This window comes from Aspergillus aculeatus (assembly GCF_001890905.1).
Source record: "Aspergillus aculeatus ATCC 16872 unplaced genomic scaffold ASPACscaffold_4, whole genome shotgun sequence".
NCBI lineage: Eukaryota > Fungi > Ascomycota > Eurotiomycetes > Eurotiales > Aspergillaceae > Aspergillus > Aspergillus aculeatus.
In genome coordinates, this window is record NW_017962979.1 from 794407 (window position 1) to 818766 (window position 24360).

Consider the following 24360-nt stretch of genomic DNA (forward strand, 5'->3'; position numbering starts at 1 on the left):
ACAGCTGGTGACAAAAAGTAAGCCCGGGGATTTAGGAGAATTCCCAACCACACAAGAGCAGACAGGCGCAAGTCAAGTCACGACCAAAAAAGCGCTAGAAGAGGGGACAGAAACTGAAGACAGGGGAAAAGCCAGAAAAAAAGCCAGGTTGAAGCAGCAACGCAGCGCCACGAGTACCGGTCAATCTGGATCGCCCTTGTTGGGTACGAAGGGAGAGAGCAGAAAAGATCAGTCAATTCGATGGAATGATAATAGAGCTTCTTATTGTAGGCCTTGCGTTTGAGTCAACTGGGGCGAGCCGAAACTGTGCGCAAAACTAGTGAGGGTGAAGAAGAGGAGAAGAAGAAGAAGAAGAAGAAGAAGAAGAAGAAGAAGAAGAAGAAGAAGAGAAGGAGCGCTGAAGTTGTAGAAGAAGTCGAGTAGAGTAGCTTAAGGCGCCCCGATGATGATACCTTCTTTTTTTCCCCCTTGGTAAAAGTGGCAGTAGCCAGCAACCAGAGCTCTTAAAAGTAAAGAGCAACAGTGGCAGCAATAGCAGCAATAGCAGCAATAGCAACAGTTCCCCGCCTATAGACAGGCTGAGCCAGCCACACACATTTAGTACCGCCGTCCAGTCCACCACCTGCCTTGTCTGGACTATTGTGGACTCATCCAATTCTCTTGGTCTTTTGCCTCTTTTCTCCCTCTCCCCCTCCTCCACTTCCTCCTCCCTCCCCTTCGGCTTCTTCTTCCACCTCTTTTCTTATTCGAGTACCTGCCCTTCCCTCCACCCCCCGTGGCTGTCAGCCAACGAGAATCCTCCGATGGGTTGCAGTACCCCTCGAGGAGCTGACGGTTGCCGGGACAACTCCCTTGTTCCGATCTTCATTGGCATTGCGATATTGCACAGCAATCTAAATCTTGTTCCTGGCTAATTGATTGGGGGTGATCGTGAGGCTGAGGAGGAATCCCGAGCAGGTACCAGATCTATAATCCTAGTCCTGTCGATTTTCAGCTGGCATTTCAATGGGTCAGTTGATATCTAGTCCGATCGACCGCGATCCATGGGTCCGATCGGATGGTGACAGGATAAAGTGGATGGGAGAATGGGACTGATAGGCTCCCCTTACTAGGTGAATGTGCTTGACAATATGATTGTTAACAATAGAAATGATACGAATTGCAACATACGGAAGAGGGAGAGAGAGAGTCGAGAGAATGAGGTAGAGTATTCATCCATTGTCATCCGAGAATGAGATGAGCCCGACCGATACCGTTTTCTCTCTCACCCTCTCTATCTCCACTCCACAATATCGGTGCCTGTCTATCCATCCCACTCCCCACACCTCTTCCTTCCCCTGCGAAGGGTACAGATGACTATTACCGACTGTGCCCGAGGTCTCCCCGGCAATCATCGCTACGTACGACTACAATACAGGAATGAATCCCAGTCAGGTCCCAAATGTTTCAAGTGTCTCGCATGTGTTCATTGTTCTGCTTTCTACTATGCACTTCCATACCAGCTAGTTAAACCCAGATGCCTGATCGTATCCTCATCATTCCTTTGCCTTGTTTTATTTTTCTGGGTTGATTGATCTCTGGGCAACGGCCGTCAACAAACTTGGAAAGGTGCGAGGGCAAATGGGGCCCATCCCCTCCGATGAACCATGGATCGAGATGTGACCCATTTATCGACGGCACAAAAGCCCAACCTCTTCTCTTCCGCTCTCGTTTTCACTCTTATCATCATTTGGTCTAGGCTGAAATCCTTCAGCCCTCCCGTCCTTTGATCCAGCAAGGAAGGCCAAGGCATCGGAAATGACATCATCATCATCAACAACCTCTCCCCGCTTCCTTTCTTCCATTCATCCCAGCTTCTTTACAAGACGCCCTTGGCCCGTTGACCCGTCTGCCATTCCCATTGCAGTTAGTGACTTTTTATTTCTTTCTCTTAAATCGATTGGTCGGCAATGAGGAGTGTGGGCAGCGAGAGGAGAAAACTCGGCACTTACGTAGAAAGCCAGCCCATAGGAGGGAGTGGTGAAGGTGATCTTGGCACCCTTGGGGAACTGGAAGACATCGCCGGGCTTGGCCGTGACCTTCTGCCCGGTTTCGTCGGAGATTTCGTACTCCCCCTCGAGGATAATCTTCATCTCATCGTAGGAGTACTCGTAAGTCAGTGGCGTGCCCTTCTCCAGGCGATAAAAGCCGGCCGACATGGGTTTCTCCGGGTTGTAATCATCCCTGCAGGTTGTTGTTTCACCCGGTTAGCAACCAGCCAGAGAAAGCAACCGAGCAACCACCACCACCCTTGCATCAAGGGAGATGAGATGGAGACTGTGCGCACACCTGCATCACTGGCAAAAGGCAAACCCTGATTTATTTATCTCACAAAAGGAAAGCAACAACACAGCAAAAACAAAGACAAAAAAACAACGTACGATGAATCCACGTCCCCCAGGAAGGCATTCTCATTCGCGATGAGAGGAGGCTTGAACGTCGACTGCGCCTGCTGGTGGTATCTGAACGCGACGGGCATCTTTGCAAGATTGATTGGTCTGTCTGTATGGATGTGGACACGTGCGTAGGCAGGATAAGTAAACAGAGGATCGATGGAATAAGTATTGTTCAGATTTGAGGACTTCGAATCTGAATCAATGGTACCCTGGGGATGCTGCTGCTCTTTTATAATAAATATACCACCAGATTGATTGATGCCCTTCGAGACATCCCGACTATCATCGCAATCATTCTGATCTAAGTGTAATGATAGTGGAAAATCTCAGTTCTTTTGCCCTTCTGAGGGAAAAGAGAGAGACAACCACCATGGCGCACGGATCCACCTTCTACAGTAGGAGATTCATGATGGGTTCCTCGTTCTCAGATGAGGGGTAGAGAGAGGCTCTCATTGCTTGGATGAGGGGTACAGTACTGTACAACTTTCGAGGCGAGTTAGTGCTTTCTTTTTTGTGGACTGGTCTGCTGTTCTATTGACCTGGATGGGAGATATTAGCCAGGTCGCTGGAGCTTGGGGTTGCAGGACTGAAAGAAAGTTGATACCGGTGGTGGTGTACGTGAAAGGCGAGAGGGGCAGGACCTTTGCTTGTGGGTATTGATAGAGAGCTGGACCGAAGACAGGAAAATTTTGCCTGGACGGGTTAGTACTTCCGCTGCTTGTCAGGTGGAGGTTTGGTGAGTGAGTGAGACTTGGGTGAAGTGGGCAGGGCATGCATGGGCGATAAACACCCCCCCCCCACTCCCCCAATCGCTATCTACAGTACTTCTATCTAATCACCTCACTCTGGCTTGGATACCGTATCCCACTGATTACTGCCAGGTAAGGAAGGTCACGAACAGCTCTCACTATACTGTCCTTCGTATCTTGGCCGCATTAGGTCTGAATGCGATGGATTGTTGAGTAAAGTCAAGCGATCTCAGTACGTCTGTGAAGGTAAAGCAGATGAGTGAGTGGGGTGGGTGCACTGTAGACACAGCACAGGGACACTCAGAGAGCATTATCCACCCTTTTGGCCCGTGCATGCCAGTTCTACCATACAGAAAGACAATACAGCAAAGCGTACCTTAGTCCTAAGCACTCTGTGCAGGTGTAGGGAAGCGAAGGCCCAAGCAAGTAACCAAACACCTAACTAGAAGGACATTCGGTCCTTTCTTACTCTCTCTTCCTCCATCCTCACCCGGCCTGCCTGCGGCTATGCCTACTGTATTCTGCTCCGCAAGCCGGTCCATTTTCCTACCCACCTCTTCTCCTGCTACCACCACAGCACAGCACAGCACAACATCCCCAAAGGTGTTGACCTTTCCCTAAAGCACCATCTAATTCTCATGCACCTCTGCCGTCATCCAACACCATCCCCCTTCTCTCTCTTTCACACACTCTCGCACCATCGTCACCCGAATCAGCCCATCAAAAGTCAAATCTTCCCTTGGTCTCTCCCCCCTCATAACAGGTTAAAACTACCATTCCCTATACGTCGAAAATCACAGGGAGAAGAAGTCCGAGGTTATCGCGGCGTCGGGTCCCACACTTCAGACTGTATTAAATAGTGTTCTATTCTCACCCGCTTGATCTGGCGCTATTAATTACTACCTCTGCCCTCCCCGCCCCTCGACCTCTATTCAGTCTTTTGTAGCTGATGCGAGAGAGACGATTTATCAGCACTCACGACACTCTCGAAGGCAACATACCAAACAGCCCAAGCAACTACATCGGTCGAATCTCGCACCAATCCCCGCAAGCAAATCCGCCCTATGCGAATTGTGACCGTCCTCTGTGCCCTCCCCCGTGCAGTCACCAATCATCCAGCGAGAGCACCCAGGCGACACAAGCTTAAGGACTCCGCAATCTCCCTCCCCACCGGTACGGTATATCTTAAGTAGACAGTTGTATTCGATCAGCCGTTCACTGTCCACTGCGCCAACTGCCGATCGAGATACTTGAGGGTCGATAGCAACATACTTCATACTCCTAGCGATCCTGTCACCGTTCTCCGTACAGCGACAAGCTCCTTTCAGGCATCTGGCCCTGTCCTACGCGCCAAAAGATCCGTGCCAAAGTCCATCGCAACAAATACAAAAGAAACCCATTGCAGCAATAATCCTTGGGAATTTGCCTTCAAGGCCGTATAGAATGTGATTGCTTCGCTCAACCAAACCAAAAAAAAAGCCCAAAACTCTGGAACACCATGCTAATCACTCCCAGTCCAGATCTGTAAGCCCAGCCCACAATTTCTTTTGAGGATGAGCTATACCCTCAAGAAGTCACAAACCCACTGCGTGGTGCTCGCGGCACATTCCGCAGATCCCAAAGAGGCCGCTTCACAGCCCCGCGCAACAATGGCGACAGTGGCCGTGACGAGCGAACTAGAGCCATATCTAGCCTCCCTCCGGTCGTACTTGACCCAGAGCAGGCCTCCCCACCAAGCCGAAGCGGATTCCGAAGACAGTGCGACCGAGACTCCTCGACCTCCGGAGCACCGGACGGTGCAACGCGAGCAGGCAAGCTCGAAAGGAGGGAGAGACAACAGTCGTGCTGGTCCGCGGAGATCAACCGTGGAGGATCCACCGTGTTCAATCTGCTGATAATGAATATTGCTTTTCGAGTGAAGTTTTACCCCAAAAACACTGTACATATGAGCCGATGTCCGTCGCAAGGTTATGAACGAGAGGCTTTTTTTGGGGTGCATGACCCCAAAAAAAAAAAAAACGGAAACCAGAAGAAATGCAAAGAAGATATCTTACCTTCCCAACCCCATTCCTGCATCACATTGACCCAATGCAAATTTCCACGAACAGTCCTCTCGAATTCGATATTTTCCAGCGGAGAGATTGCCGAGGTCCGTCGTGGCTTCCCCGAAGAGCCCTTAGGAGGTACCCGATCGGCCATACTCGATCTTCTCCAAGGCTTAGCAAAGCTGCTGGTGAAGCCACGCTCAGCTGGCCCACGGCCTACATTTGTTGTCTTATCAATCTCAAGCCTTTCCGTGGGTAATTGGTCGGACTGCTCAAGCCCCGCGGCATCGCGGCGAGCCCAAACCTCTCGGACAATCTCGATGCAACGATCAATAGACCCAAGCATGAGACGTGATTGAATTGCTAGCCATCGATTGAGCACCCACTGGCGATCCTCCTCTTGCTCTGCTTCACACCCAGCCGCCAAAAGAGGAAACATTTGGATGATGGTGGTACGGGAGCTGGGGGGAACTGTGGCCAGCAGCATCAAGACACGCTTGGACAGCTCCGATGCTGGCTCGGAGGGCATTTCAGGAACCGCTTGGTGAAGGTACAACAATGTCGCCCAGCGGTAAGCGTGTGCGGTTTGGATACTATGCTGTACCTCCGATGTGGGGTCATCTGGGGGTTCGAAGCAGCGGGGGGGCTCCCATTGCTCAACCAGGGTTTTCAATTCTATGGCCTGCGAGACAATAGAGAGGGAGTTGGACTCGGTTCTGCGAACTCGCTGGATCAGGCGCGCGACTTGGTGGATCAACGGGAAAAGGGTTGTCGCGCAACCCATTAAAGGGTCGATCTCGTGCACTGCATCCTTGGGCAACTGGAAAACAGAAGTATCTACCTCCTGATCCCCGGATTCTTCCCGGGATGTCAGGCGAGAAATCACATCCATGTATAGCCAGGTGTTATACAGAAACCGAATTCTATCCAGGTCACTGCCGCACATCCCGCTTTGAAGACCAAATCCTACAACCTGTGACACCAACGCCTTAGCTCCCCGCAAGTGCTGGATACATGTGCGCGTATGCTGATCCCACGTCTCCGCAAATGCCAGCGCGAGACTCGTGGCCAAGGCTGCATCTGCTCTCATATTTTGTATGTCGTGCACCATGTAGGTGATGCTCTGCCGCATGTGATCCATCCCATGAACCCTGAGGCTGGGAATCTCCTTGCTGGAGTGAAATGCCGCTAGAGAAAATACGGCATGATATAGCGCTGGGGTCTCCTTGGCTAGAGGCCAAATCAGTGTCCGCCATGGGTTTTCGTGGGCACCGTCCTTCACAGACAGGATCCCACATGTGAATCTGTCGAACTGCAACACCAGCATTTCGGGACTGACCATGCTAAAATTTGGCTCTGAGAGGATCTTCGGGGTAAGATTTGTATTCTTGGCCTGCCCAGAATTGATGCACTCTGTGCTGTTTAAGAAAGTCGACCCCAGAGGAAGTTCTGACTTCCTTATAATCTCCTCAATGTCATCGTTTTCGACCTCCATCAAGGCCTCAAAGCTAAAACTGTGGTGCCTTGGTGGGCTGTCGTGTTGGGAAACGCCACCTAGGGTCGGTCTAGATTGCATCCCCGCATTAGACAGTGACACATCGGATATATAGGAGGATGGCTCCAAGGGTGGAATCTCGATTAGCGATGGGGTTAGGATGCCTTCATTAAGGCTTGCTATATCTAGCGGGCCTATGAGATCATCCGTAGGGACAAAGAGATGTTGCCTTGGTACTGCATCCACCTTTGCACGCCCTGGAGTCTGCTCATTTCCTTTCGAAAAGCCAAGCGCGAGTGCAGACCTTTCACTCCCTGGTGAGAAGAGGGGCAAAGAATTAGACAGGGTCCTCGACCATCCCTCAGTGGACTGCGAGTCCGGAGACGTAGACAAGTCAAGGCTAGACTTCCGACCCGGGGATGATGAGATGGCTTTGGGACATTCATGTCAGCAATGTACAAAACCCAACGGTTCCATATCAAGTAAAGATACCTTTTTTGCTTTTCGTCGACACGTTCTTGCAGCCAATGTTAGTCTCTTCGAAGGGGCGCCATTTGAAATCTTTCTTGTATCCTCCACACTCCACCTTCCGTTTCTTACATTGAAGGCACGTCGGCTTGGATTCGTCACATTTCAATCGTTTTGCCTTGCAGGTGATACAGCCTGGGTTATAGAAATGATAAGAACGTCAGCGCACTGCGCACCCTGAGAACGTCCGTGCCGTCTTCTCTCTGATGCTGTAGTTTCACCCGAGAGCAACTCTGTTCCCGTCTGTCGTCTCATTAGGGTACTAGGAATGAATGGTACCGTACCGTTACGGCTTTTTGACTGCTTCGGTTTGTTAGGATCCCTGGAGGCACCAGGCTGGCTTGAGGTGGGCCTCTGAAAGGAAGAAGGAGGCTGAGAAGACCCTTCTGTTGACGGAGGCGAAGGTTGAATGTCTATGATCGCAGACGGGGAAGGGATCTTAATGTGTTCCATGCCCAAATTAGACCTGATGATGGCATGGACTCCGCCAGGTTTTAACGTAGTAGTATTCGATGGAGAGGAGAGAGAAGACTAGAAGTGTGGTTGTTTATTCGGGCAGGGGGATAATGCCGCGGAGTATAATCTAGGCGGGCGAAGGAGCAAGAAATCACGATCTGCTCGATCCGGGCTGTGAATGAGATAAGGCTCTTTAGAAGAGCCAGATGGCAGAGTAAGCGCGGAGATAGGAAAGGTGTGGGTGGATGATAGATAACTCAGTGCCCCGACAAGGCCCCGGACAGTGAGGAGAAAGCGCCATGAGGGTGATAAGAGTCGCACTAGAGCAGCAGATTGCGGAGACAGCTGGTGCGAGTTGTACAACGCGGATTCGTCGGTTTAAGGCAGGAGCTCAGACAAAAGCCGGGTTTGCATTGGAGCCAGAACGATTGGAGCTGGAAATTGTTCATTTCCTGCATTATTCGATGATGATAGATGGAGATGGAGGGGGGAGGGGGTGGAGGGTGGGGGCAAACAACAATCCATTCCCATACTCAACATCCCTAACGACCTTAGTCCGTCCTAACCATGGATCCACCAATCTTTCAAGGCGGGCAATTCAAAGAACAACGGAATGGAATATAGCTACCCCAGTAATCCCATTGCAGAGAGATGCAGGCCAGCGCGCAGGAGGCCACAGTCGTCGGCAGGAAATTGAGGGGGTGCCACACGAAGAGCGGGCTGGAGAAACGAGAAATCGGCGAGGTTCGACTGGTCACGGCTACCCGGAATGGTGGGAGGAGATCCCCGTGACCATCCCGCCTCGGTACTTTCTGTACAGTTGCAGTCGATTGCATTACCTCAACCTCTTTTTATTACTCACTAGACTACTGTTCTATGGGAATCCAACAACATTTGATCCGATGTCTCTCGCAGTCTGACACTGCATACAACAAGCAACATAACTACCGCAGCTTCCGCGGAGTGGAGTCAGTCCACCCAAAACAAGAACCAATATCAACCCTTTCTCCCTTGCTACTATGTACTGTGCATTTCACTCCCCTTCGACGGTCGGACACTTGCTTAGGTTGGACAAAGAGAAAGTCTAGCCAGCAGTAGTCTTCGAAAGCACCGACCCCCAATCCTCGGCGAAAAGCCTTATGTGAGGGGGTCACTGATCACACATGGTTCGGTTCAAGAAGGTATGTGGTCAGTCGACCAGACCGTCAACTTATTCTCCACGAGTTCAAGTGCCATGCTCTGATTCTAGACCTCCACTGCAGGGTCATCGCATGTTGGACGATGTTGGACAGCCCGAAAGACCCACTGGCCTGGGATGGACATGGACCATCGAGATAGCTACCAACCTCGTGTTTGTTGCACTGTTTGTGGCAGAATTTAGACTTCTGCCCAAGCAACGACTGTTAGCGACCTAGATCATCCTAGTCGTTTATAGTCTTCGCAGTGGTCTGTGACATCAGGTGTGACATCAAGCTTTCTATGCCACTGAGATCGTTAACGGATGAACGGAGTGTATGCAGTGCTGGTTACCTGAGAGATATCGAGCGAGCACTTGCAACAGAACTGGTGTATCCTGGACCCATGCTTCAACATAAGGCTGAGTTCATGAATATGTATCGAAGGAAGATGACACATGACGTATGTTTCAACTTCATAAGAGGGACCGTCATTGAGAGGCGATCGCTTGATGTCGCCTCTGCCGCGCGCTCATTATCGTCGAGCTTCGGTTGGTTCTTGGACCCCCATACGGGAGCGGAGTGGGGATTGCAAGGTAGTCGATCAACGAGGGGTCCGATAAGTTCTCCGCACGCTATCAGAGAGCTGGCAGGAAGATGGTGCAAACATTCTAGTCCGAGTCCTCTGAAACCACCTTTAGTGCACAGAGATAATCGAAGGTCAGTACCTAAAGCCTTGATACTCAAGTACCGTAGTTGGCATTACATGAAGCTATGAGAGTAGTGGGCATAGCCAAGCAGACCCCATCTGAGTCTCCGACATCGCTTGCTTGCCAGGTGGGGTTTCGGACATACGATACCCACCCTGGCGACAGGACCAAAGCCTTCCATCGAATGGCAGGGAACGTGAAGGCTGCCGGAATTCTTGCGAGCCATCGCCAGTTGATTCTCAGACCTCAGTATCTGGACTCACGCGACGTTGATGCGAAGTGTGTGGGGGGGAAATAGCAAGCGTGCTCAGGGAGCAACGTGACCACCTTGTAGCGACATGCGCGACCCTGACTCTGCTCAGTCTTCTAGTCTGAGTAGACCACCCATGATCTCCATCACTTGCCAGGTTCAGTGCTGATGAAGGATTTGTTTTAGAGTCGATGGGAGCTTCTCATAAGCTACTGTTGCTTCAGTCCATGGGGTCTCCAACTTATAAACCTTGTACCCAGCAAGTGAACATACTATCTGAGCTAGCTGCAACAGTTGGTTTCATCATAGCAGGCTTACCGAGAAATTTATGCTTGCAATTTGGCTTCACCTATCACTAATCTCTAATGAAGCAGGATGTTAAATCGCGCTTGCCGGCTTTACTCCAAATCTTTGGGCCAGTACCACAAGTTGAGCCACAAAGAGGATACTTCTAAAAGCATTGGGGTCATCGTCACAAAATGCGCGTGTGAAGGTGTGCTGGACCTTGCTCCAGTCAACAAAGCCCAGGTTCTGAACATTGGTCTCTGTAAGTAACCGCTTCAAAGTGTGATACACAGGTCCATTTTCCTTGTATTTAGTTGGACCAAGATATGGTTGCTTCACGCGATTAGAAACCTCTTCGGTGATGAATGGTCTCATGGCTTCGCGAAGAACATGCTTTTCACGAAAGATCTTTCTCTCTGGATCATATCTTATCTTTAGACTTGGCGGTATGGTATTCACATATTCTGTGAGGTGATGATCGAGAAACGGTGGCCGCGTTTCCACCTGAAATACCATGTCTATATTGTCGCCAATATAACGAAGAATACCATTTGCCAGCATTGACTTGGTCCACTGGTATTGAGATGAATTTAGCGAGTGCCATTTCTGTTCCATGTCGTTGATAGTCTTCTCACGAAAGCTTCGTCAAAAGGACAATTCTGAGTCACCTTGGGTGTATTTCTCTGTCCATGCCTGAAAGGGTATTTGACCGAACCAAGCAAGTGCTGTAAATATAGAGGTATGGCTGAGACTATGTGTAGTCCCTGACTTGGCGGTTACCTTTGCTACCGCTTGTGCCATTCTTTGATTGACGGTTGCCTCCATCTCTTCTCGGCTGCCGTTGACGGCTAGTAAAGATGCGGGCCATGCGTGGTCTGGCTCACTCAAATAGCTCCACATCAGGTCACTGTATCCTGCAAAATGCTCGTCTGATCCTTCGCCGGTGAGAACAACTCTTTTTCCTGCGTTGTGAGCGGCCTCTGCAACGGCCAGTCGACCCATCCCGTCCACATCAGGGAGCGGCGTTTCCGTGTACCAGATTGTATCCTCCAGTCGAGACGCGATGGTCTCTTCGTCCAGCAACACTGCGTGGAAATCCACTCCAAGCCACTCCGCAGTCCGCCGAGCAATCTCTATGGACTGTCAGATTGGAGAAGATAAGGGGGAGAACTGTCTCGATCGGGAGAAAACAAACCGGACTCATCGATCCCCGACTCTTTCTCAAATTGCACCGTGAAGCAGCTTAGCCTCGAGGTATCACCAGTTGTTTCATTTCCAAGTCTTGTTCCTTGCTTCATCAAATGCGCTGTCATGCCTGCAACTGCAGACGAGTCCAGCCCGCCGCTCAGGAACACACCAACACCCACATCGGCGCGAAGTCGGAGCCGCACCGAATCAAGCAGCAATTCTCGCACTCGAGCGACTGCCTCAGCTTCGGTGCCTGCATATACCAGCCTCTATCTACGATCAGCGTCGTACAGTCTGCTAGGAGTGGATATTACTCGCCTTGTCGGGGTACTCTAAATCCCAGTATGTCTGCAACTCGAATGGCTGGAAGTTGTCACTCACGAGCATTTGACCAGGTTCGATCTAGAAATAGCCATCAGCTTCGGTCCAGCTCGTCTCTAATCGAAAACTTACACGATGCACTCCCTTGAAGTACATATTCGCCCCATACATCCATCCCACCCCTTTAAGATTGGCAATGTCCCACTCTGGAACCCATCCAAATGGCAAGAAAGATTTCATCTCAGTTGCGACGTGAAGCCTTCCACCGATAATGGTATAGTAGAGCGACTTGATGCCATATCTGTCTCGCGCAGCTATAAAACGATTGTGTTTCGCATCCCAAAGTACCAAAGCGAATTCTCCTCTCAAGTGAGAGACGAATGACAGTCCATAACGGTGGTATAGGGCAATGACAATCTCACAGTCACTCTTGCTAACAAACTCATATTCGTTGGCCAGCTCACTTCGAATTCGCTCGTGGTCATAAAGTTCTCCATTGACGACGGCTTGGATAGTGTCATCTTTACTGTGGAAAGGCTGGTTTCCGGCTGGGCTAAGATCAATGATTGAAAGGCGTACATGCCCAAAGCCTTGAAATGATGTTAACCTCCTTTCAGACATAGGAAGTGATTGACCGACCAACTCGAGTGTCAGGGCTGATCCACTGGCCACGCGCATCAGGACCTCTATGCTTGACCAAGTCTAGACTGTCGTTGATCTGACATGCCAGCCTGTGGGATGACACAGTAGTGCTCTCATCGCGAACGACTCCATTCAGACCTAAGAACGCCGTCAGTCCACACATGTCGCCTTGGTTCGATTCTGCCTGAGCTTCGTCTGGAGAAAGACCAACAAAGGTTATAATTTTCATTCCAAATGCCAGGTTCTCCTTCCGCTTTTATGCTCCAGCATGTTCATCGGTGAGATTACTCCATAGCCTGGTATCATGTGCCACCTGCCAATATTAGGTATCCTATAGCTCCTCCAAAAACCTTCAAGAGGCTAGCGCTGTTGCACAAACCTGTGCTTCACTGCTCTCCCATTACTTCTGGGCAGTTCTTGAAATCTCTTCATTGGAGTTCAATAAAAGGCGTTTCGTGTCTACTGCGAGAAGATTTGTGCAGAAAATTATCGTAGCATGAATAAATCGTAGACCGAAATAGAATGCAAGGATACCTAAATCAAAAGACGAATCTCGGCCTGACACGTCAGAGAGTCAGATACCGACTGAATGGTTTGACGCAACGTAAGACCATGCAAGTCAACTGCATAGCATCAGTGGACGCATTCTCGATCCTGCACGCACACTCGAGATGCTACTGTCTCATATGATATTCCAAGTATCGGCATATCCACCTACATATTGGCAAATCGGAAGACGAACGAGCGTGCAGCTGGGCTTCACCGCTTATCAGAAGGCCAGCATATGTATGACATTTTAATACAGGCACTGGCCTTGGAATAAGAACTATGTATCTGATGTATGACCAGAGCAAGACATAGCTCGGTTGGCTGCCGTCATGCTGCATTCAGGCTCCCAGATACTCGAGTCAGCCAACAGCATAGCGGATGTATGGCGTAGGTGTTTGTGCTCGAAAACCTAGCAAGCTAATTCCAATTCTTTAATTCTTGTAGCTTGCTTTTGCAAAGCTCTGTAGGACAAGAGACATAGTGCCCGCGTTTGCCATGACACGATCATTCTGGGTCTACCGATCCGTCTATTCGACAGGTATAGATTGGGGTGTTTACTCCAACAATCTTAAATTTAGGATTTCAGGACTGATCTCCATGTGATATTCCAGTATCATCGGCATTGATAGCTGCTCTATATAAGCGGACCAGCTGCTTTCAACTATAATAAAAGGACATCCTGTATCTTTACGGGTCCAAGTTGTTAACATCTTAAGGCTTGTTTAACTGAGAGTAGAGTGTACAGGCTAGCCAGCTGAATGATCTCAGGTAGATTATATGAATATCATTCTTGATGTAGGTGCTCTTTGTGGTTGTTCTTTGTGATTGTATTCATAGCTGGCTAGCGACTTGGCCTTTTTAACTATAACTTTGGCATAGTCTCGTCTCAACTACAGAATTTTGTACAACTGCTCAAAACTTCTATACAATAGCAGTGACCTGCCTAACAAAAGTGTGAGAGATTTCCTCAACACAGAGAGTCTAACATCTAAAAGACATATTCGTCACTTCGCAAGTGCAAAGTATTACTAGATCGAGATCAAAGCTACCAAAAGTGTTCAGGGTTTCCAGCATCCAGTGACTAAGTATTGTAGATGTGGACTAGGCTGCTGTAGCTTGGTGAATGTATCCTAATGAAGAGTTTTCATCTCGGCGCTGAGTCGTTCGCTGAGTCGTTCATCGTTCCTTCCCATTTCGAACACGTCCCATCATAGTGAGTACTTCCTCTGTGAGCACAACTCTATCTACACCCATCCTTCTCGCTCCCCAGAATATCATAACTTCCTACAACTTGATCATCAACGCTACCCTTCAAGATGACTATCTCGTACCCTGATCTCAGAGACACCAATCGCTTCCCCGGCTTTGCCGCTATCCCCATCGAGGATCTCGACACCCACGAACTTACTCCCGGAATAGATGGCTGTCTCCTTCTCGAAATCCTCGCTTACGAGACCTCGCCCTTCCTCGTCATCGGGACCCGCAGCACTGATCTACATCTTGTCACCCTGCGATTCGAGGGACCGGATCGAGGTCGTGCTCTAAGTCAGTGTCCGCACCTGAAGGTTGGAAATACCATCGCCATCATGCACGCCCGCAAGCACCAGTTTGGAATTGAGGTTTATGGCATCCGTGTCTACGAATATCGCCAACTCAAGGTATGGATCTTTAAGCCCTGACAATCACGCCTCTTCCCTGGTAAACCGGTACTAAACCATGCGAATCAAGATCATCCCAACATCGTTGGATGAGCTTCTGGAACTCAGTGATGAGATGAGAACCTGGCCTCTGAGCTTTGCTGCCCATCAGAGGTGTCATTGGTGTCGTAATGAGCCTGACCAGATCACGACCTGCGATGGCTGCGGTGTCATCGGATACTGTAACAGCGTAAGGAGACCTCCCTCGATAGATCGAATCAGTATGGTCAAAGATGAGTCTGCTAACTCTGTACTAGGGTTGTAGGGCGGGCAGCTGGAACATCAACAAACACAAGGAGTTCTGCAAGGTTATTCAGAATCAGAACTTCCGTTCCCTCATGATTGAGATGGGGCACGAGTAAGCCTTGTTGAACTGTAGGGCCAAGGCATAATAACGAGGAAGTTGCTTCGAGCACACGGTTGATCTCTGCATCACCTCTTGTTTCATGATCTGGCTTCATTACCTTGTTTCATTATCACGAACGAGATGTTCTGTTCTTTTTTCACTGCTGGACCTACTGTATGTGTTCCCACTCAGATGAGCCTGAACGAGTTTCACGGAAAGATAAAAACCTGAAACCACAAAAATACAATTTCAGTTAGTATTGCATCTTGTTTCCCAAATTTCAGTAGTGAACTAGCTAGTCAATACTGTAATAGTGTAAGTTACTATCCTCAAGCTAGTAAGTACCAGCCACCCCGGATAAGCGGGTATTGCGGGATGTGTGGATTGCCCGCCCCCAGACCGAGGCTGGTTTGATCGGCCGGCTTGCGACGGTGCTCGGACCGAGTGCCACCTTAAAGTGACCCCCTCTCCCCAGACACACATCCCTCCCTTCTCCACAGAAGGTAAACCTTGTGGTATCCGACCACGATTCCTTGAATGATGCTTCGCTCTTTTCCTCGTCGGCTCCCTCGATATATTCCTCTCCGACCCGTCGCTGAGAGCAGTCTGTCGCGCTTTGCTGTGCGCTCCTTCACATGCGGTTATCCGCGGATGTCGGCATCATCGCTCCCCCCCGTGGAACCACCCGTCTCAGCAACGTTACCTGCGGATTCATACCAACTTCTCTCGACAGCAGACAAGACCGGGGCAGCTGAGGATGCTCTCCACGAACAGCAAATAAGGGATGTGGAAGAATGGTGGCAATCTCCCCGCTTCGAGGGCATCAAGCGGCCTTACTCCGCCGCGGATGTCGTCAGCAAACGCGGTTCCCTTCAACAAACATACCCGAGTTCGTTGATGGCGCGGAAGCTTTTCCATCTCTTGAATGAAAAGGCAGCGCAAGGAAAGCCGGTTCACACGAGTATGTATCTACAGTGGTTCCTCGGCCTTTATCAATTCTTTTTCTTGGTGTGCTAACTATTGCCAAGTGGGCGCCATTGACCCGGTCCAGATGACGCAGCAGGCACCTCACCAGGAGGTCCTGTACATCTCGGGATGGGCTTGCTCGTCACTCCTAACGACGACGAACGAGGTGTCTCCTGACTTCGGCGATTATCCATACAACACAGTACCCAATCAAGTCCAGCGATTGTTCAAGGCGCAACAGCTACACGATCGGAAACAGTGGGACGCTAGACGGAAGCTGACCGCTGAGCAACGGAACTCGACTCCGTACATTGATTACCTGCGTCCGATTGTGGCTGACGGCGACACGGGGTATGTGCTGTGCTCACTTGGACGGATTCGGCCATGATCACGTTGTTAACGTTCCATACAGACATGGTGGGCTTTCCGCTGTATTGAAGCTAGCCAAGCTTTTCGCGGAGAATGGTGCCGCTGCAGTGCACTTCGAGGATCAGCTTCATGGGGGAAAGAAATGCGGTCACCTAGCTGGCAAGGTACTTGTGCCCATTGGGGAGCATATCAACAGATTGGTCGCAGCTCGCTTCCAGTGGGATCTGATGGGAACCGAGAACCTGCTTATTGCACGCACAGATTCCGAAAGTGGACGGCTCATCAGCAGTGCTATCGATGTGCGCGACCACGAATTCATTCTTGGAGTGACGGAGGAGGTTGAGCCACTCGCCGAGACTTTGCAGGCCATGGAAAGGGAGGGCGCTGCCCCTTCGGAGATCGATGCCTATGAATCTGAGTGGGTCAAGAAACACAAGCTGGTCACCTTTGATGAAGGTCTGTTGATTATCCCAGTTTCCCCCTCAACGTCTGGAACTAACCACGTGGTGTGATATAGCCGTCGAAGCACATCTCGAAGCAGAAAAGGCTCCTCGGTCCGCCCGGGACGCATACAAGAAGCGCGTTCAAGCGAGCCCTGATCTTTCAATTTCTCGCCGCAGAGTCCTAGCCAGCGATTACACGAAGAAACCGGTTGTCTGGTCTTGTGATAGCCCCCGTACCAGGGAAGGATATTATCACTATCGTGCTGGATTCCCCGCAGCTACGAAGCGAGCACGGGAGTTCGCACCGTATGCGGATCTTCTCTGGGTCGAGACTGGTGACCCAGACGTTGCGAAAGCAGGGTCATTGGCAGGAGAGGTGCGCAAGGCGTTCCCCGGTAAGAAGCTGGTATACAACCTGAGTCCGTCCTTCAATTGGATGGGACATGGTTTCGACGAAGCGTCTCTTAAGTCGTTCATTTGGGATTTGGCGCAACATGGGTCAGTCAGTCACTTCTATTTTGAAAATCAGAAAGACTTACCTGCTTAGATTCGTACTCCAACTCATCTCGCTCGCTGGATTGCACAGCAACGCAACTATCACGACAGAACTCTCCCGGGCTTTCAAGGAAGACGGCATGCTCGCTTACGTGCGCATGGTTCAAGCTCGGGAAAAGGAGCTGGGCGTGGATGTTCTTACACACCAGAAATGGAGTGGTGCGCCCTATCTTGACGGCATTCTTGGGGCAATCCAGAGCGGCAGTAGCAGCAGCAAGAGTATGGGCGAGGGCAACACAGAGAAGGGTAAGTGGAGAGTATCGGTGCTGATTATAGACTTTTAGCTAATGACCTCGCAGGTTTCTGAATTAGTTGAATGGCTTTGTAACTTAATGATAAATGAGACTCAACAACAAACTTCGGTGTGAATGATTCACCCAATCCCGTAATTTAACACATGAATCCCGATATAGCCTACATCTACCGACCTCCACGCACTGAAACAGTTGATACTGCCATAGCTTTCACATCATCTCTCGAAGGACACCTTCTCGTCTTGTGGTTATCAAAGCTTTTGTAAGATTATGACGAAACTTGATCGAGCCATCTCTGGCGAGAAACCAGATATCTCATCGGGTTGAGAGTGGAAGTAGCTATCGAGAGAGCCTTGAGAACGAGACTGGCGGGCTCGGAAACTTCCAATTGAGCAACGCTCCCTCTTCCCCTTTCTTCTTCTTTATATTCCACCCATCTCCCATAGCTTTCTCTTCATTGAACACTCCTGTTTTCTCATATTTCAACCAGTTGCAGGATTATGCGTTATCCGAGGATTTTCTCCTTACCTACCCCTCTTCCACTGCCCAAACCAGTGACCCAGTCGCCGATAAGTCATCCGATGGACTGAAGCATGCCTCTCGGCAATTAAGTGTCGTCGGAGCTGCCTATCCTACTTGTTTGTAGCGCGCACACCGCACTATAGCGCAATACATTGACAAGTGTTGGTATTTCTCGAGAGACTCGCATGGCCTTGGTTGCGACAAGCTCTATGTCCTCCACGCCCTTCTTGTCACCATCCAAGCTTCTCAGAACTATGTGTCTGACGCGATGCCTTCGCTCGTTTCATATTATGCATTCAAGGTCGTCTCCGTGGAACGGTGAACGGGTAGCAGAATGAATTCATTTTGCAAGAGGAAGTGAGTTGTGAGCCCAATTTGACTCATTTCAGGTCCTTTTCTGTAACTCATTGAAGCTAACTTCTCCGTTTTGTCCCGCAGTCAAGTCAAAATTATCTTGACATTGGGCACCGCTAAGTCGATGCTGTTTCTCTGGAAATCTCTAGATGTGAAATCGATTCTCACAAAATGCTAAGATCAAATCTTGAAGATCTGCGGAGTGGCAAGTGGGCTGGTGTGAAAACAATTTGGGATTCAGAGAGGGGTTGAGATAGCCGCAAAAGAACATAAATAAAGAGAGTTAAAGAAAGGTTGGAGGTAGTGTGGAAGACAGGAAAGAAGGCAGAAGGTGGAGTGTCGGTCACTTAGTCCTCCCTCGCGCTCTCGCAGAATCCACTTACAGGACCACCTCACTTACTACACTCGTCTCTCCGACTTCAGTGATCGTTCTGTTCTACTTCTCCAATAAACAATCAACACGAATCCTGAACCTTAACTTTACCTTTCTCTTCATTCTATACCACCCATCACAAGTCTTGGCTTACCAGAATCTGCTGTGGAACTGCTATCCCAAAAACTGAGCGCAAGGTATACTTTTCTTTTTAGTGACGGGCGATCCAACTCAAGGTAAGAAAGTTCCTTCCATGCCTGATACCCACGTGTATCACTTCTCTTGTTCTCTTTACTTTATCAGCTAACAGATTCGTCGAAAAGTGAGGCTCTCTATAGTTCCTCCTTTTTCTGTCTGGCCCGAGCATTGAGACCAGGAAGCCATCCCTCGGCCACCACGGGGCTGATCAACTGAGTGATACGCTGATTATTCCTCCTAAACTGAGTTTCAACATGGAAGAGCTGCCAAATGAGATTCTACTACTTATTGGGCAAGAGAAAATGCAAAGCTTCAATCATAATGATTACATGCCTCTGCTTCTCGTGCGTAAGCGCTGGCGTTCGTTGTTTCTTTCTCGTGCCTACCACGTGATAAGTTTGAATGAGAAGCAAATAGAGCCTCTCTTGACCACAGTCCAGCGTAACCCGTCTATTGCTATAACCAACGTCGCTCTGAATATCAGAGCGTCAAGTACCAACTTTGAGGTTACAAGGAATGATATCCCTAGCATCGGCAGCCGTGTTGCAGAGATCAGCCAGTCACCAGAAGAAACTACGGAATGGGAAGAGGAGTTGGTTATAGGTGGTTGCGATGCATGGATTGCTGTTCTTCTGACATATTTGCCAGATCTTTCTGGTTTTTACGTGGAGTCCGCATCGCTTGTTGGCAAATTCATTCGCAGTATCGTGTCACAGGCAGCAGAGGCAGCCTTCACATTTATATTGCAGGAGCTCTATGGCTTTAGTACTAAGACCGGTCCAGCTGACCTGTGGGTACCATCCCAGGCGAGCGATTACCTACCTTTCTTTGATCCCCCATCTATGAGACAGGTCACACTGTGGTGCGGTTTGCTGGACTCAGACAACGGTGATACAGTGCCTGACCTTGGGTTCGAACGGGGGACTTTGTCCATCACTGAAGTCGTGATAATGGGCAACGGAAGGTATGGCATGAGAGAACTAATAACAGCCTTCCAGAACCTCGAAGTTTTCGAATGGCATCATAACGACATAGAACTGCTTGTGGAGTCATTCAAGAGATTTCGTCCCAGCGCATTCTACAAATCCCTTTCAACGCAAAAGCATAGCCTGGTAGAGCTCGGGCTTCACGGCCAGTCATTTCCTGACTTTGAATCTGATTTTGATGAAGATGATGACGGAGAGGCAGAGTCTGAGCTTGATCATCCTGACAATTGGTTTGGCTCGTTAGCAGATTTTGTGAAGTTGCAAGAGCTACGCATGCGTGTTGTCAATATCCTAAACTTCCGCTCCGAGAGTTTCGAGCCAAACAAGGCTCTGAAGAATATCCTGCCTGGAAGCTTAGAGCGTCTCTTGAAGTGCCATGCGGAGCATACCGATCGACTCCATCAGGAGTTGATGGAACTGTTCGCATGCAAGGCGCAGAAATTTCTTAACCTCGGACTACTTATCATCGTGTGCAAATTTCTCAAAGAATTGGAACCGCCCACTGCTGCTCGATGCGAATGTGTCCCTGATGCGCTTCAAAAGTCATTCATCGAGCCTATCAAGGCAGCTGCAGAAGGTGTCGGTGTCGATTGTGGGGCTGCTTACAAGAAAGATCTCTGTCTGCCTAACGATTACGCTGTGATTTAAACAACTGGGAGGCAGAGATGCAGTCTGAAGCCATTGCCTAGTAAGCTACAGCCTGGTCTCCGTTGCATGCATGCCTCTTCTCTCCTATGTTTGACTGTATTGCGGCATGTTTTCAAATCCTGAGCAGCGTTTCTATGTGGTTCTCATTTCTGTCACGAGTAAGACGCATGTTCTTTTTCTTTACTTTGAGGAATTTGAGTTGAGCTAGTTCCAACTTCATCGTACGAACAATCTCTTAAATGCTACTTTATGTATCCAAAAGAGGGTGTGAACAAATGTGCAGGTGCAGTACAGCCTCCCCTTCCAAGGAAGCAGTCTGCGAGCCCACACAACAACAAGCACGTTTTTGTATCTAACAAAAACAAATTCTGTCTACACTCATCAGGATTTGACTCTCAGTATCATCCAATACACCCAAAGAGATCATCCTATTCTCGAAGACAACCCCCAGCCCAGAACCAAACAAAAGCAATTAGCAATTACACCCACCATCCCCGAACACACCCTCTTAAGCGCATCGCTCGGGACTCAGTACCCAGCAAAATCGTAACCAAAGATCAGAAATGGAAGTGTCAACATGGTACCTGATGTCCCATAACAAGATAAGTTACTACCATACTAACGTGAGTTACCACTTTCCCCCATCGGGTACGGAGCTGGGTATGATGAGGTTCGGTAACCAAACCAGGTACGAGACGAGGTAGGTATTCTGTAAGCATACCTCACTAGGGTAAATACCCGCCGAAATACCGAACCGCAACCCGCAATGCACCAACACCACTCTTACTTTACTTCCGCCCAGTAAGGGAAATATATTTCAGGGTCTAGATCTATGGTCCGCAGGTATAGACACCGGGGTTCAACAAGTGCCTCTCTCTTTGAATTTATTAATGCTATGAAGGGCTAACTAAACGATATGCCAGATGTCCAACAAGCTGCAGCAACAATCGTTTCTACCACCTAGTTGACTATCGTGAGACTTCCCTAAGATCTTCACCTGCACATACATAAGACACGCGCGCACACACGCACATATGACATATACACACGCGCAAGAAGAGAAACATTCCCTTCTGTGAATGAGATTATATGTCCGAGATTTCGATACGGGTACAGACCAACAAGAAGAAAAAATTATGACCCCGGACAGAATGACATTGGTCATGGCAATTTGGGTTCCTGGATGCGATGACAAACACGGCAAAAACAAGGAGATTGAAGATCTTACACAAGTAGGAAATGAGATAGCACCGGTAGAGAAGCGGAGGCCGAGCAGCTGAGGCTGAAAAACATAAGAAGAAAGCTCATGATGAAACATTTCAGCTGCAATGTGCTGCATTTGCCACTATGGCGGAACAAACACATCAATAAGCAGATTCGTGACTGTTATGGCTGATGATGAGATATTGTCACTTGTATCCCCACAAGATAGGAAAGAACAGGGTGTTCAGGCGGATTACAACGGTCAAAACATTCATAGATACCACACAACGCACCCGTTCGGCTGGAGGCAGATGAAAGATATAGACTGAGAAAAAGGAGTAGGGATTGAAGCAATTCCCCAGGAGCAGAGAGAAGATGGACCGCAATTTCCCCCCATGAAATCAAATTTGCTACTCGCTTAATAACGGACAAAACAGCTGCAATTTTATGGCAAATTAGTTGACGCGGAAGGCGTCGAAAATAACTGTTCAAGAGCATTAGTGATGGTAGGGCATAGTAGGAGAAGAAGGTCCGACTAACCTTCTTGGTTCCGGCGACAGCCACTGCCAATCCACATCAGGGTGTTCAAAAATGCGTAACGTTCATCTCCGGTCTCCATAGATAGGTTGATGCGATATTTGTACGTGTTCGGGTTGACACCATCGGCCACGGTCGGGTCGTTGACCTTGTCCAAGACGTCCTTAGAACCAGTCAACCATCCATTGGTCTTCACAATAATGTACGCGGGAGGATCGTCGGCGGTCTGAAGCATATAGCTCGCTCGAAGGCTGGTGGATGACTCCTTAGTCACGATCTGAGAATCCTGTCCCCCAGGCTAATATCAGGTTAGCATGATGCGAATGCCCTCTTCTGGCGCACGAAAGGTGTTTACCAAAATAATGCCTTTGCCCCATCGACCTGCCCATTGCCCTCCCACAAATGTCACCCAGTCACGCTGACCCCAGATACTCTCGCCCACAGCGACCTTGGGGTTCATCTTGATGCTCATACGAAAGTCCAACTCGAGAGTAGGCGCGGGGATCTGCAGCGAGCGGGCCACGTCGCCCTCGGGGAAGGTGTGGAGAAGGTTGTTGGCGGGGATCGAGTCCTTCATGACACTGAGATAGGTGGGGCATTCCAGCAGATGTTGGCGTTGTCGACTCGTGTTCTTCGCGCGGACTTGCTGGCAGTATATGCATTGGACGGACAGACACTATAAGAAAGAGAAGAAGTTCGCGTCAGAACTTCCGTGCAGGCCGCGCGCGTGTTTTCGCTCGCCCATGAAACCCGGTGTGGGTCTTACCTTGTCTTCTTCCTTCGCACGGAACTCTACGAAAGCAGCATGCACGTCATCGAGGGGCGGGGCGGGGAGGTTGGAGGACGAGTTTTTCGGCTTGGACTTGGGTGTCGCACGAGGGGCCTGCTGCGCGGCAGCGGCCGTGGAGGTGGCCCCGGCAGGGCCTGACGTCGGCAAGGAAGCGCGTCCCTGCATATTCTGCAGCGGCGTCTGCATCGGAGTGGCATGCGGATTGACACCGTTGGACATCATGGGTCCATTCGGGGTCGCGAGGGCACCTGGCCCTGGCCCAGCGCCGGGAGCTGTGGCAGAGGCGCCATTGGGAGTGGGAGGATATCCGTTGGCAGCACCGATGCCGTTAGTAGTGGATTGAGCGGACTGTGACTGAGCTTGGGGGTTGGTATGACGGAGGCCGGGACATTCGAGCAGGTGCTGCTTCTGACGCGAGGTGTTCTTTGCGCGGATTTGCTGGCAATAGATACACTGGACGGAAAGGCACTGCGAAGAGCAAACAAACAGAATCGTTATGTCAGTAACGATGACGGGTGCTGACGGTGGGGGGGGGGGGTAGTTTCTGTTGGTAGGCGGGCGTTTGGAAATATTACGGGAAATACGAAAGTCACGCACCTTATCGTCTTCCTTGGCGCGGAACTCGACGAACGCCGCGTGAACTTCCTGGTCGACTGTCCGACCCATGTTCACGACAAATGGGGTGAATAAATCGATATTGGGGGGGTGAAAGGGAAAGAAACCACGCCTGATTTACAAGACGATCTCACAGGATCTCAAGAGGATGATTTAAAGGGAAGGGGGAGGGTGGGAGAGGGAGCGAAACGAGGGAGCAGGACGAGGACAAGGCAGCCAAAACTCGGGGGGAGAGCGAGAGTGAAAAGGAAGAATCAATGAATGTTTGACGGGACGGGAAGAAAGTGGAGGGAGGGAAGGGAAGAGAGTGGGAAAGAGAAAGAAAAGAGAGAGAGAGAGAGAAGAGAGCAGGGGGAGAGGGACAAGACAAGACAAAACCAGAACGAGAACGAGGTAACGAGAACAAAACGAGACAAACTGACGGCAAGTGGCGGTTAATTTACGCGAACTCGTTAAAAACGGAACGAGACGGACGAGACGGACGAGACCTTACACATCGCCCGCGTAATTTGGATCCTGGCATTCGGGCTGGGCTGGGCTGACTAACCAGTAACTTAACCAAGCCACTCACCCGATCGAGTCTCCTCTTCGTAGGGTGGGAAAAATGCCAGAGCATGGAAAAATATTCTTGCTTCTTTATCCTGTACTGTACCATTCATCTATCGTAACTACCAGA

At 49.8% G+C, this 24360-nt stretch overlaps 6 protein-coding genes across 6 annotated transcripts; 2 read left to right on the forward strand and 4 right to left on the reverse strand.

Annotated features, from left to right (window-relative positions):
* Positions 1–1858: 1858 nt before the first annotated feature.
* On the reverse strand, positions 1859–2518 carry ASPACDRAFT_58472 (cupin domain-containing protein; the record flags this gene model as incomplete). The annotated part of the gene is made up of 3 exons (XM_020203353.1): positions 1859–1888; positions 1992–2223; positions 2421–2518. The coding sequence occupies 3 exons, from the start codon at positions 2516–2518 to the stop codon at positions 1859–1861; spliced, it is 360 nt and encodes a 119-aa protein (XP_020058433.1).
* A 2224-nt stretch (positions 2519–4742) lies between these two features.
* ASPACDRAFT_114756 (fungal specific transcription factor domain-containing protein) lies at positions 4743–6724 on the reverse strand (the record flags this gene model as incomplete). Its single annotated transcript, XM_020195831.1, has 2 exons — positions 4743–5121; positions 5205–6724. 2 exons carry the CDS (start codon positions 6722–6724, stop codon positions 4743–4745), a joined length of 1899 nt encoding a protein of 632 aa, XP_020058434.1.
* A 3497-nt stretch (positions 6725–10221) lies between these two features.
* On the reverse strand, positions 10222–12442 carry ASPACDRAFT_50819 (asparagine synthetase B family protein; the record flags this gene model as incomplete). The annotated part of the gene is made up of 6 exons (XM_020202401.1): positions 10222–10768; positions 10844–11228; positions 11324–11585; positions 11635–11718; positions 11770–12227; positions 12277–12442. 6 exons carry the CDS (start codon positions 12440–12442, stop codon positions 10222–10224), a joined length of 1902 nt encoding a protein of 633 aa, XP_020058435.1.
* A 1702-nt stretch (positions 12443–14144) lies between these two features.
* Positions 14145–14887, forward strand: ASPACDRAFT_40915 (zinc finger MYND domain-containing protein; the record flags this gene model as incomplete). Its single annotated transcript, XM_020200842.1, has 3 exons — positions 14145–14486; positions 14557–14715; positions 14783–14887. The coding sequence occupies 3 exons, from the start codon at positions 14145–14147 to the stop codon at positions 14885–14887; spliced, it is 606 nt and encodes a 201-aa protein (XP_020058436.1).
* Positions 14888–15397: 510 nt separating this feature from the next.
* On the forward strand, positions 15398–17610 carry ASPACDRAFT_76564 (methylisocitrate lyase ICL2). Its single transcript, XM_020204724.1, has 6 exons — positions 15398–15832; positions 15900–16188; positions 16250–16662; positions 16724–17147; positions 17197–17450; positions 17504–17610. Exons 1-6 carry the CDS (start codon positions 15412–15414, stop codon positions 17509–17511), a joined length of 1809 nt encoding a protein of 602 aa, XP_020058437.1. The 5' UTR covers positions 15398–15411; the 3' UTR covers positions 17512–17610.
* A 4587-nt stretch (positions 17611–22197) lies between these two features.
* On the reverse strand, positions 22198–23735 carry ASPACDRAFT_58474 (DUF3237 domain-containing protein; the record flags this gene model as incomplete). The annotated part of the gene is made up of 5 exons (XM_020203354.1): positions 22198–22226; positions 22283–22577; positions 22635–22955; positions 23046–23537; positions 23667–23735. 5 exons carry the CDS (start codon positions 23733–23735, stop codon positions 22198–22200), a joined length of 1206 nt encoding a protein of 401 aa, XP_020058438.1.
* Between the last annotated feature and the right edge of the window lie 625 nt (positions 23736–24360).